Source organism: Panthera tigris, chromosome B4, assembly GCF_018350195.1.
Source record: "Panthera tigris isolate Pti1 chromosome B4, P.tigris_Pti1_mat1.1, whole genome shotgun sequence".
Taxonomy (NCBI): domain Eukaryota; kingdom Metazoa; phylum Chordata; class Mammalia; order Carnivora; family Felidae; genus Panthera; species Panthera tigris.
This window is the reverse complement of record NC_056666.1, coordinates 129,898,443-129,910,647: the sequence shown is the minus strand read 5'-3', so window position 1 is coordinate 129,910,647 and position 12,205 is coordinate 129,898,443. Positions and strand designations below refer to the sequence as shown.

Sequence of the window (12,205 nt, the reverse complement as noted above, 5' to 3'; positions counted from 1 at the left end):
TTCAAGAGCCCGAAGAACAGCAAGGGAAGCTCTAAATAGGTTGGTGGGAGAGTGGGATGCAGGCTGGGTGCCTCCCCAAGGCCCAGCCTCAGTCTGCCAGCCTGTGAAATGGACACACGTGCGTGTGTGTGTTGGGGGTGGGGGGGGGAGGATGATCTTAAGGGTCCTCCCAGGTCTGCCCCTTCTTAGCTGTGTGACCGGGGCTAATGTGTCCAATGGTGGGGACAACACTCGTCCTTCCCCCATCAGATCCCTAGGATGCTGCATTTCACTAGCTTCGCCTGGAACCTGGCAGCTGGGGTCAGGGACAAGGAGCCAGAAGCGCTGTTAGGATCCTATGAACCCAGTGTCCAGATAGTCCCTCCCTTAATGCCGCCGTCCCAGAGTCAGGAGAGCTGATGGGGTCCCGGGGTGATGATAGGGCACCCCCTGGGGTTGGAGGAGCAGGGAGGGGTGCTCTGAGCCCAACCAGCCTGGGGCATCATCAGGAGCAACCAAGGTCAAGGGGTTCTTTGCTATTCTAGGCAGTGCCTGGCCTGGTGCTCAGAGAGACTTTAGAAACCGAGACGTTTGTTCCTAGTTAGGGTGCTTCCCTTTTCCAGAAGCTTTGCATCTTTTTTTTTTAATGTTTATTTATTTTTGAGAGAGAGAGAGAGAGAGAGAGCGAGTGGGGGAAGGGCAGAGAGAGAGGGAGACACAGAGCCAGAAGCAGGCTCCAGGCTCCCAGCCGTCCGCACAGAGCCCGACGCAGGGTTCGAATTCACGAACCGCCAGATCATGGCCGGAGCCGAAGTCGGACGCTCAACCGACTGAGCCACCCAGGCGCCCCCAGAAGCTTTGCATCTTAAAAATAGTGTCCAGATAGGGCAATGCAGGTGGCAGGTTCCACTGACAGTGTTGGGTCAGAAGGGGGATATCAGAGGCTTTCCTTCTCTCTCAGGGTTTTCTGTAGGGACAGGCAGGAGCCAAGGGATGGTGGGGGGAGGTCATTAGGAAGAAGGGGTGGGGAGCCTTGGCCTCCACCTGGGCCTCCTGAGAGCCAGAGGTAGGCTAGCAAGTTCCGAGGTGGGCGGCCTTTCCTAGCGGGTCTTGAATTTCCACTGTTGGTAATTCCCACCCCCTTTGCATTAAGAATTGTCCACTCCGGGTTCCTCTGATTCATCCGATGCCTCCAGCACCGATGCAGAGCCTGTGCTGTATGAGGGACGAGGAGACGCTTCAAAGCGGAGTGAGAGGGTCTCCACACTTAGGGAGAGTCGGTCTAGCGGGGAAGCCGGGAAGAGTCTAGCTCCTTGCAACACACGGGAGGCACGATAAGAAAGGTACTAACCTTAGTGAACGGGCATGCTGCGTGGTGCCCACCGTGTCGCTGGGCAGACTCTCATTCATGCTTCAGGACCCGTCTGGAACCTTCTCTTCCCTGGGAAGCCTGCCCCACCGGTGCAGAGAGGTGTGGCTGTCCTTGTACCTCCTTTCCGGTGTGAATTTCTCACCGTGGGGGGAGAAGGGGCCCCACACGCCCACCCCCTCCCCCCCCCCCCCCCCCCCCCGTCCAGGTTCACAGCTGGCCATCCCAGGCAGGGCCTCTGTAGGAGCACAGCGGGACGGGCTAGGCTTGGGGGGGGCGGGCTGAGCACTCCAGTTCCAGGACAGGGGACATCACTCTGCCTGTGGTTCCTAACTCCATTCAGAATCTGAGGAATCTGATACAAGCTCTGGGCTCTGCCCAGACAAGACATAGACGCATGAACTTTCACCAGAGTTTTGGGGGGCTCACGGATCCTCTGAAGTTCATAGACAGACCCAGGTTCAAGGTTAAAGACCCGGGATACGCAGCACCGTTTTTTTTTTTTTTTCATTTTGTTTAATGTTTATTTATTTTGGAGAGAGAGAGGGAGAGAGAGAGAAGGGCAGAGAGAGAGAGGGAGGCACAGAATCCGAAGCAGGCTCCGGGCTCCGAGCTGCCGGCACAGAGCCCGACGCGGGGCTTGAACTCACGAACCGCGAGATCATGACCTGAGCCGAATGTCGGACGGTCAACCGACGGAGCCACCCAGGCGCCCCCCCACCCCACCCCCAGCACTGTTTTTCCAATGTGAGGGCTGAGACCTGTGGGTGGCTGTCTCGGTCCGTTCTGGCTGCTATAACAGACTACCACGGGCTTACGAACCACATTTCCTTCTCTCAGTTCTGGAGGCTGGAAAAGCAAGATCAAGGTGCTGGCAGATTCTGTGTCTGGCGACACCCGCTTCCTGGTTCGTGGTTAGTCCTCTCCTTGCCGTGTCCTCACAGGGCAGAAAGAGTGAGGGGCTCTCTGGGGTCTTTTCTGGCCCAGACCCCATTCATGAGGGCTCCACCCCGAAGACCTAATCACGCCCCAAAGGCCACGCCTCCTAAGACCGTTACTGGGGGGTGAGGGTTTCAACACGTGAATTTGGGAGAGGGGGACACGTTCGGTCTATCGCAGGGGGTGATGCCCTCGGGCTTGGGCTTCTGCCAGCCGAGGCATCCTGTGCAGAAAGGGCAAGTATTGCTTTCCGAAACAGTATGACCTCGCTGAGTCACAATGTAAAATGGGCCGGTGTCAAAGACGGCTGATAAACTCTGGTTTAGAAGGAAGGGCCTGTGTGGTCATGGGCCAGTGGACTGATCCGTTCACTCCTCCGTTAGACACCTGTGGAGGACCCACAGGGGCACGGGTGCCAAGGGGAAGGGGACCCTGCGAGGCACAGGCCAGCGCAGGCCCCCGCCCTTTGCAGCCAGGCAAGCCCGCGTCCCCCCCCCACACCCTGGCCATGTGACGGATGTCACCTCTCTGAGACTCAGTGTCCTCGTCTGACAGGCGGGGATGCCTTGGCGGCCCGTGCAGAGTAAAATGGCTGGGGCCTGTCCGGCTCTGGCCGGGCGGGCGCTCTCGGCGTCTCCAAGTTCGGAGTGACAGGGGGAGGGGCGGTGGAGGGACCGCCATCGCCCACCGTGACCCGGCCGTGTCCTTCCCCCTCCAGGCAAGTAGCTGCCCGCTGACCGCCGCCACCCCCCCCCTCCTCTTCGGCCATGGACACCCCTGGTTTTCCTTCGTCGGCCCCCACCGCCTTGGAGCCTGGGAACGCCTCCTCGGCCTGGCCCCCGGATGTCGCCCTGGGGAACGCGTCCGCGGCCCCGAGCGTGGCGGGGCTGGCCGTCAGCGGTGTTCTGATCCCTCTGGTCTACCTGGTGGTGTGCGTGGTGGGCCTGCTGGGCAACTCGCTGGTCATCTACGTGGTCCTGCGGCACACGGCCAGCCCGTCGGTCACCAACGTCTACATCCTCAACCTGGCGCTGGCTGACGAGCTCTTCATGCTGGGCTGCCCTTCCTGGCGGCCCAGAACGCCCTGTCCTACTGGCCCTTCGGCTCCCTCATGTGCCGCCTGGTCATGGCCGTGGACGCCATCAACCAGTTCACCAGCATCTTCTGCCTCACGGTCATGAGCGTGGATCGCTACCTCGCGGTGGCCCGTCCCGCCTGCTCTGCCCGCTGGCGCACGGCGCCCGTGGCCCGCACGGTGAGCGTGGCCGTCTGGGTGGCCGCGGCCGTGGTGGTGCTGCCCGTGGTGGTCTTCTCGGGTGTGCCCCACGGCATGAGCACCTGCCACATGCAGTGGCCCGAGCCGGCGGCCGCCTGGCGCGCGGGCTTCATCATCTACACGGCCGCGCTCGGCTTCTTCGGGCCGCTGCTGGTCATCTGCCTCTGCTACCTGCTCATCGTGGTCAAGGTGCGCTCGGCCGGGCGGCGGGTGCGGGCGCCCTCGTGCCAGCGGCGGCGGCACTCGGAGCGCAGGGTCACGCGCATGGTGGTGGCCGTCGTGGCGCTCTTCGTCCTCTGCTGGATGCCCTTCTACGTGCTCAACATCGTCAACGTGGTGCGCCCGCTGCCCGAGGAGCCCGCCTTCTTCGGCCTCTATTTCCTGGTAGTGGCGCTGCCCTATGCCAACAGCTGTGCCAACCCCATCCTCTACGGCTTCCTCTCCTACCGCTTCAAGCAGGGCTTCCGCAGGGTCCTGCTGCGGCCTTCCCGCCGCGTGCGCAGTCAGGAGCCTTCTGCCGGGCCTCCGGAGAAGACCGGGGAGGACGAGGGGGAGGAGGACGGCGAGGAGGCGGCAGGGGGGCGGGGGCAGGGGAAGGAGATGAACGGCCAGGTCAGCCTCATCGCACGGCCTGGCACCGGCGGGCAGGAGCGGCCGCCCAGCGGCACGGCCAGCAAGCAGAGGCAGTTCCTGCCCCGAGAGCCCACAGCCGGGGGCAAGCCGGGCGCACTGCACGCCAGCTGTCTGTAGGGGCCCGCGGGGAGGCCAGCGTGGTCCAAGCACGGGGCCGAAGCTGTGGGGACGCCTCGGGCGGGCCACCCACGGTGCCCGGGGCCCCGTGACGGGATGTGTGGAGGCCTGGGCTCCCATCCTGTGGCTGCTGAGACTCGCGGTGTGACCCTCGCGTAGGTCACTTTCCTTCCCTGCGCCTGGTGTTCTCTTCTGTGACTCAGGGATGGGAGGACTGAGCCTGGCCTGGCTCTGCTGGACGAGAAGTCTGGAGGGGCATTGCCGCGGGCCGACCTGCCTGAGTGGGGCCCAGAGAGCTGCGCACCGGCCTTCCCCCTCAAAGACAGAGCATCCTGGCAGATGGGCCCGGATCTTGGCCCTCGGAGGGACGGACCGAGGTCTGGATCGCCCGGGGCTCAGAGTCAGGCTCCCAGGAGAGGGCCTGGGACCCCAAATAGAAGAAAGTCTTACCCAGTGCAGGGAGGGGTACACACTGCTCAGGCCCCACATCAGCTCTCCCCCACTCGCTGCAAGGCCTGGGCGGGCTCTTCTCTCTGGGCCTCAGGCCTCCCTTGCTGAACAACCCAGGAACCTCCAGGCCCTCTCGGCCCGGGCGGCCAGCGCTGGGGCTCCCGTGCTCCTGGACAGGAGAATTGTCCGGGATTTTGCAGGACAGTCAGGCCGTTCAGCTTCAGGGCCCCTTACCGCTTGGGCCCTTCCAAGGCCCTGTATCTTATTTTGTACTTGTGATTTCGTATTCTTTTTCATAAAGAGGGACCCCACACTGCATACATTTAGGCCACCTAAAGCCTGGCTCAGCTCCCGTTGAGGGCAGCTGACCTATCCCCAAAGCGGCTCACTCTGCGTCCCGTGGCTGGAGTGGGGGTGTCTCTGGGCGTCTGCGGGCTCCAGGAGCCTCCCCTTAGCAGCTACCCCCTGGCGTTCCTCCCCTCGCGGAGACCAAGGCAGGATCCGGGCCAGGCAGACTGGCAGGGAAGCGCAGCGTCTCAACAGTGTGGTGGAGAGAAGGAGGGAGAGGAGGAGAGAGAAGGGAGGGAAGGAGGAGGAGGTGGGTGCAGGACAGACCTGCTCCGTGACCTTGGAGCGATCCTTGGCCCCTCTGGGCCGGGCTCAGGTGCAGCGTCCCCGAAGGCAGGCTGTGGATGCCCGGCCTGATCAATCTCAAGAAAACGATGCAGTGAGGACGGGAAAGCAAATGGTCTGGAAGGCACAGCGCTGGCTGCCCGGAGGGCCTGTCTGTGCTGGTTAGGAGGGGCCGTGTGTTGATGGAAGCCCCTCATTCTCTGGCGCTACAGTTTGAGGAGGCCCAGGGAAGACAAGCCAGAGGGGCCTGGACAGGGACCACAGGGAGGGGCCGCCATGCAAGGACTCTCTTCCGGAGATAACCGTTTAGAGCCACAGTGAGGCTGGCCCTGGGGAGGGTGGTACTCAGGCTAAATCCCTCAATCCTCCCTCCCCCGCCCCCCCGCGGAGGGCAGGGGGCTCCTCAGGGAAAGTATGCGAAACCACAATGTGGGGAGACCTAGGTCTCCAACCCACCTCAGGATCCTGCCTAGCCTTGACCTCTCTGGGCCTCAGTGTCTCCAGCATAAAATGGAGGTTGTCCCGGCTTGCCGACCTGCTCAGATCTGGGGAAGAAAATGAGTCATGCTGGGCAAGCCGCCAAGCACAGCGCGATGGGTGGGGGTGGGGGTGGGCGCGTCACGTTATAAAGTGGAAGCGACCCCCATGCCATGCCAGGCTTGGCCGACACCTGCTCCTTCCGCCAGCGGCCTCTCTGGCTCTGGCTCTCGGAGGTAAGAATACTGCGGGGCCCAAGACAGGAGGAAGGCTCCGGAGAGTCAGAGGCCAAAGACAGGCAGGGCTTGGGGAACGCGGCCCCCTCAGGTCACCGAAACAGACTTCGTACGCGTGTTGGCGCTGGAGGCCCGGCCCCCCCGTCTGGGATTCCCCTGATGAGGATCTGGGGGTCTGAGGGAAGAAGGCCCCCGGCATCTCGGCATCCCCTGGCCGGCCCCGCCTTCCTGAGCCCTGGGACAGGTGCGCCTGTTCTCCAAGGGCAGCTGGAAGGCCCTTTAGGGAAATCCTGTGCGGCTCCTGCCCCTAGCTCTTGTCAATAAAGACAGTGACCCCCGACAAGAGCCGTGACCTGGGCCAATTCCTCTGCCAGGTGCTGTGCGTCTACACTGGTGTGCATGGATGGGTGTGTGTGTGTGTGTGTGTGTGCGTGCGTGTGTGTGTGCCACACCAGCCGTGTCTCTCTGGGCATGGGCTGTGTTCCCGGGGTCGCGTAAATATGAATACTTGCAATAAATGAACGAATAGGGAGATTCCATTTCCCAAGCTGCAGGGGGGCAATTTTCACACCGGGACTCTAGCCTCCTTTGCATTTGTGCCACGAAGGGACCCTGGATAAATGTGGGGAGGGCCGGGGCGGGGGGGGGGTGCTGGAAGGAGCTTGTGTAGGGGTTTGGGCCTGGAATCTGTGGGTTATTGGAAAGGCGGGGGCCACAGGGTGAGGAGAGACCTGGGGTTGTGAGTCTGAGCAGGAAGGAAAGAGTGGTGATGGCCCTCCCTGCCTGGTTCCTCCTCTCCAGGCGGTCAAGTTGCTCAGAGTCAGGGCCTTACCTTCAACTTCTCTCTCAGAGGCGGTTGCCAGGCAACAGCCCATGGCCATCAGGCTCTGGACCCGGACTTCATGCATCGGCATCGGCATCGGCATCGGCGGTGAGGATCTGGGAGTCTGCAGGGCCTGGAGTAGGGGGAGCCGAGGGCCCAAGGCTGCAGGTGTCCTCGCCTACAAGGGGTGGGGAAGATGGAGGTCGCTGTCCCCTGGGGAGGTGACAGCTGGGCTCCACAGGACTCTAAACACAGAAGGAAATACTCTAAAGGTGGCAAGAACCCCAGGCTGGGGTGTGAGGGGCATTCCCCAGAGTAGCGGGAGGTCGCAGTCCTGCCAACGCCATGTCACTGGCGGGCCCTGGTGATGTTCTCAGTGACACCGCTGGCAGGCTGGCCTGAAGGCACGGGGGAGGAAGACGCACAGTCTCCGTGCTCTTTGTGGGAACCATGGAAGCGCAGGAATCACTTCCTGGTGGGGGAGGGGGAGGGGGAGGGGGAGGGGGGAGCGTGGGGGGGCGGGGCCTGCCGTGGGTGGGGGCTGAGCCTGGAGCAGAGGGAACCTGGTGTGCTAAGGCCCTGAGGCTGGAGAGCTGCAGGGAATAAAAGGAAGAGAGGTGGGGGGGGGGGGTCAGGCCCAACTGAGGAACAGAAGTGGTGTCAGACAGGGCCTCTGGATGCGACCTTATTTGGAAGTAAGCTCCTTTCAGATGCAAGGAGTTAAGATGAGGTCATGCCGGGGTGGGGGGCGGCCCCTCCCCCCAATCCTACCGTGACTGGTGTTCTTTTTTTTTTTTTTTTTTAAATTTTTTTTTTTCAACATTTTTTTATTTATTTTTGGGACAGAGAGAGACAGAGCATGAACGGGGGAGGGGCAGAGAGAGAGGGAGACACAGAATCGGAAACAGGCTCCAGGCTCCGAGCCATCAGCCCAGAGCCTGACGCGGGGCTCGAACTCACGGACCGCGAGATCGTGACCTGGCTGAAGTCGGACGCTTAACCGACTGCGCCACCCAGGCGCCCCGCGTGACTGGTGTTCTTAATGGAAGGGGAGATCTGGACGGACAGGGGCACAGGAAGAATGCCCGGTGATGCTTCTCCAAGCCACGGAATAGCAAAGGTTGCCAGCCCGCTGCCAGAAGCTGGGCGAGAGGCCCTCAGAGCCCTCAGAAGGAAACAACCATGCTGACTCTTTGATTTCAGACTTCCAGACTCCCGAACCGGGAGAAAATTAATTTCTGTTGGAAGCCACCTAGTTTGGGGCCCTCGGTTACGGCAGCCCCAGCGCACGGGCTAACAGATCCCCACCTGCGAGACAGAGATAATCGTCCCTCTTCTCCGGGATCTCTCGGGGGCGTGTGTGTGTGTGTGTGTGTGTGTGTGTGTGGAACCGTGGCACCGACCCGTTCACTCTTTCATTCAGTGAGCGTTTATTAGGCAACTGTCAGCTGCAAAAGGCTGAAGGCAGAGAAGTGCAAGGTCCGTCTTTCAGGAGCAAAGGAAGTCACAGCAGAGATAAGAGAGAAAGAAGCCAGTTCTTAAGCATGCGGACTCTGGAGCTGCCTGGGTTTGAGTCCCGGCTCCTCCCTTCCCTAGCTGTTGGGCCCTGAACCGCTTAACTTAACCTTCCTGTGCCTCTGTTTCCTCTGCTCTGAGATCGGGGGAGGGAGGGCAGATTTCTCTACCGTTAGGAGGTTTAAATGAGTTAATATTTGTGCACAGTTTAGACTCGTGCCTGATGCGTTAGGTGCTGTGTTGACATGGGAAGTGCTTTAACAGAAGCAAGAGTCCCTCTGCCGGTGGAGGGTGGACGTCTTCTCCCCGGGAGGCGTTAGGGCCCAGCTGAGCCAAAAGAGGAACCTAGAGTCGATGGCACAGGGAAGGAGGCCCAGGTACCCAGAGCGGCTCCGATACCCATTCCCAGCTGAGGACGGTGAGGCCTGGGATGCTCATGCGACTTGCTCAGGGTCACGGCTCCAGAAGCAGGGACCAAGAGCCCTGTTTTCTGAGTCCCCAGTCCCCCGGTCCAGTGTCTCTAGTTTTTAACAATTGTGAAAACGGGGGACAGGGTGGCAGGAGCAACGCTGGCGGTGGAGAGAGGGCCCCGAGGCCGCGGGTGGCCCCTGGGTAGTCAGGTGATGCCCTCAGGGAAGACCCGACAGGCAAGAGGCCCGGCCGGGCCCCATAGGGGACTTCCGTCGCCTCCTAGAGGCTCAGCCCCCCCTCCGGTGACCCCTGTGGCCTCAGCACAGGCCTGGCTGGCAGGTCACGGTGGTGTGCACACAAGGGTGAGTGAAGGGGACGCACTTGTGCACGTGTGTGTGCGTGCGCGCGCGTGCATGCGGAGGGCAAAGCCAGCCCTCACTTTTTCACAGGCTCAAAGAAAATGCCCAGGCCACACCTGGCATCTCCAGGGTTCCGGACACCTGCCGGTTCACACACCCCAGGAACATAGTCCTGGGTCACACAACCCCGGGAACACGGTCAGTAGGCAGCCAGGAGCCCGTGTCCTCTATGGTCGGCTTGCTACCGGGGGTGGGGGGGGGGGGAGTGGAGAGGACAGGGGGAGTGGGGAGGAGCCGGGGGGGGGGGGTAGTGGGGAGGACAGGGGTAGTGGGGAGGACCCAGGGGGAGTGGGGAGGACTGCAGAGGGATGGGGAGGACCGGGGGAGGGGAGTTAGGAGGGACCAGGGGGAGTGGGGAGGCTGGAGGGGAGTGGGGAGGCTGGGGGGGAGTAGGGAGGGTAGGGGGGAGTGGGGAGGACTGGAGGGGAGTGGGGAGGATGGGGGGAGTGGGAAGGATGGGGGGGAGTGGGGAGGACAGGAGGAGTGGGGAGGACCTGGGGGGAGTGGGGAGGACTGCAGAGGGGTGGGGAGGATGAAAGGGAGTGGGGAGGACCGGAGGAGGGGAGTTGGGGGGGACCAGGGGGAGTGGGGAGGCTGGAGGGGCGTGGGGAGGCTGGGGGGGAGTGGGGAGGACTCGAGGGGAGTGGGGAGGATGGGGGGAGTGGGGAGGACGGGAGAGTGGGGAGGATGGGGGGAGTGGGGAGGATCTCAGGGGAGTGAGGAGGACGGGGGGGAGTGGGAAGGAGGGGAGTGGGGAGGACGAGGGGGAGGAGTGAAGGGGACCTGGGGGGAATGGGGATGGGGGAGGGGAGAGGACCTGGGGGGAGTGGGGAGGACTGTAGAGGGGTGGGGAGGACGAAAGGGTGTGGGGAGGACCGAGAGAGGGGAGTTGGGGGGGACCAGGGGGAGTGGGGAGGATGGGGGGGAGTGGGGAGGATGGGGGGGAGTGGGGAAGACAGGGGAGTAGGGAGGATGGGGGGAGTGAGGAGGACCTGGGGGAAATGGGGAGGACGGAGGGGGGGAGTGGGGAGGACGATGGAGTGGGGAGGACCGTGGAAGCGGGGAGGACCAGGGGGGGAGTAGGGAGGATGGGGGAGGGGGGAAGAGGCCCAGGGTGGGATGCGGCCTCTCGGGCCTGCTGTCTGCTTTAATTGCCAGAAAAGGTGTCAATATTTGCACACGGGAACTGGTGGCCGGCTGCCGCACTTGGTCAACACGGCCCAGACCCGGTTTCTCCATCTGTAAGGAGGGGTCGTCGCCTTCCCTCTGCTCCTCAGGGCGGGTTTCTCCTCTCGGGACATCAAATGGCAGCGGTTACACAGAGAACGAAGCGAACCGTCAATGCCTGTTCATGCGGGTGGCAGTCAGCTGAGCGGTCAGCCACACCATCGGGCTCCGACCCCAGCCGCCACCACGTCTTAGCGCTGCGGGACTCCGGGCTGGCTTCGAGCCTCGGTGTCCTCATCCGTAAAAAGGGCTCCTACCCGCATCTCACAGGACTGTCGCAGGACCCGAGGGCTGCGCCACGGGCTCCGGCCCAGGCCAGCGCTGTGCGCTGTGTCCGGCAGGGGGCGCCGCGGCACCTCCGCCTGGTCGCGGCTCCGCTCGGCTGGACTCGGCTCTCTTCGGCTCGGACCCGCTTTTTCAGACTCGGCTGTGTTCGGCCGCACCCGCTAAGGCCCGGCCAGACTCGGCTCTTGCTCGGTTGTCCTCGGCAGCGGTCGGCGAGAGTCGGCTATGTCCGGCCTGGCTCGCGCCCGCTCGACGCCGCCGGGCCCTAGACTGCCAAGTCCCCTCCCTGGCGCCGCGGTGGCTCCTCCCTGCCGCCTGGGGTTGGGCTTCCCGGGTGGAGGCCCCGAGGCCACTGCAGAGTGGCCCTGAGGCTCCGCAGCCGGTGGGCGGTGGCGCGGTGGGGTCCGGTTTGGCCGAGATCTGGGCCGTGCCGAGGGTGCCGCGAGCGTGCCCGCGGCCGGTGGCAGGCTTTTCCCAGTGCTCGAGGGCGAAGCGGGTGGGCCTGGGTCGGGGAGTCGCCCCCACCCCCACTTCTACCCAGAGGAGGCCAAGGTTGGCTGCTGGATTCCCTCCCACGCGCCTTGGCGGGCTCCTCATCCCGGTTCTGCCGCCAGCCGCCCCGTGGGGAGGGAACCAGTTGCTGCACCTGTTTCCTTTAGCCTCAGTTTCCCCCTCTAACAGTTAACGAACGGGGTTCTTGTGTGGCGGGGCAGGGGGGCCGGCGACGGGCGGGCGTCCTGAGACCTGCGGGCCCTTTCCTTCGCTGGGCCTCTTGGGCGTTCAGTTTCCCCTTCGGTTAAAATGAGATTAAACGCGCCCAACTCGGATTAACACCCTTGGGATCAGCGAGTCCAGGATGGAAACTGAGTCCAGAGGTGGACGTTCCCCCAGGACCAGCCAGTGGAAGGGCTCGGTACAACCAAGTCTGGGGTTCTCCACGCAGGGGGGAAGCTGGACGAACTGCTGGGGAGAGGGAGGGTCCCGTTGGACCCTCCGTCCACTGTGGAGAATGGGGTTTGGGAAAAGTGCATGGGCTCCAGGGCCACCCCTTAGCGCGTCGCAGTGGGCCCTTCATCTTCCTCGTCCCCTCCTCTGCCCCATTATCTCCTGAAGAAGGGGGCAGGACGCGTGGGGGGGCGTCACAAGCCGCGGGTGGGATGGGACACACACAAGCTACCCGGGGCTCCGGCCCTGCCCGGCAGGCGGCGCTCCCGGTTTCCTTTGTTTAGTTTCTTAATTGGTTACTGACCTTGAGCGGTCAGATCGGTGACTTGTCATTCGCAATTTGCAAATCTGACTCCAGGAATCATGTGTTCTCTTCTATCTCATTTTTGAGAGGCACACGTCTTATTTTTTAAATTACAAGACGTTTCCTGGCGCTTTGTAAGCACTGACCGAATGTCACTATTTTTATAC

The 12,205-nt window shown here is 62.7% G+C and overlaps 2 protein-coding genes across 2 annotated transcripts; one reads left to right on the top strand and one right to left on the bottom strand.

The window, feature by feature from the left end:
* Nucleotides 1-3,054: 3,054 nt before the first annotated feature.
* Nucleotides 3,055-4,394, top strand: SSTR3 (somatostatin receptor 3). The gene is given in 2 exon segments (XM_042993196.1): nucleotides 3,055-3,337; nucleotides 3,340-4,394. Coding segments are annotated over 2 exon segments (1,257 nt in total). The 3' UTR covers nucleotides 4,314-4,394.
* A 197-nt stretch (nucleotides 4,395-4,591) lies between these two features.
* LOC122240542 lies at nucleotides 4,592-11,386 on the bottom strand. The gene is made up of 4 exons (XM_042993715.1): nucleotides 11,143-11,386; nucleotides 10,762-10,931; nucleotides 6,942-7,110; nucleotides 4,592-5,941 (listed from the first exon to the last, which is right to left on the bottom strand). Exons 1-4 carry the CDS (start codon nucleotides 11,384-11,386, stop codon nucleotides 5,742-5,744), a joined length of 783 nt encoding a protein of 260 aa, XP_042849649.1. The 3' UTR covers nucleotides 4,592-5,741.
* Nucleotides 11,387-12,205: the final 819 nt, after the last annotated feature.

Coding starts and splice junctions, on each gene's coding strand:
- LOC122240542 (XM_042993715.1), bottom strand. CDS start 11,386: ATGAGGAGCCCGCCAAGGCGCGTGGGAGGGAATCCAGCAGCCAACCTT. Junction 10,932..11,142: donor AGCCTCAGGGCCACTCTGCA/GTGGCCTCGGGG, acceptor GGCCGAACACAG/CCGAGTCTGAAAAAGCGGGT. Junction 7,111..10,761: donor GACAGTCCTGTGAGATGCGG/GTAGGAGCCCTT, acceptor CACCCCTTGTAG/GCGAGGACACCTGCAGCCTT.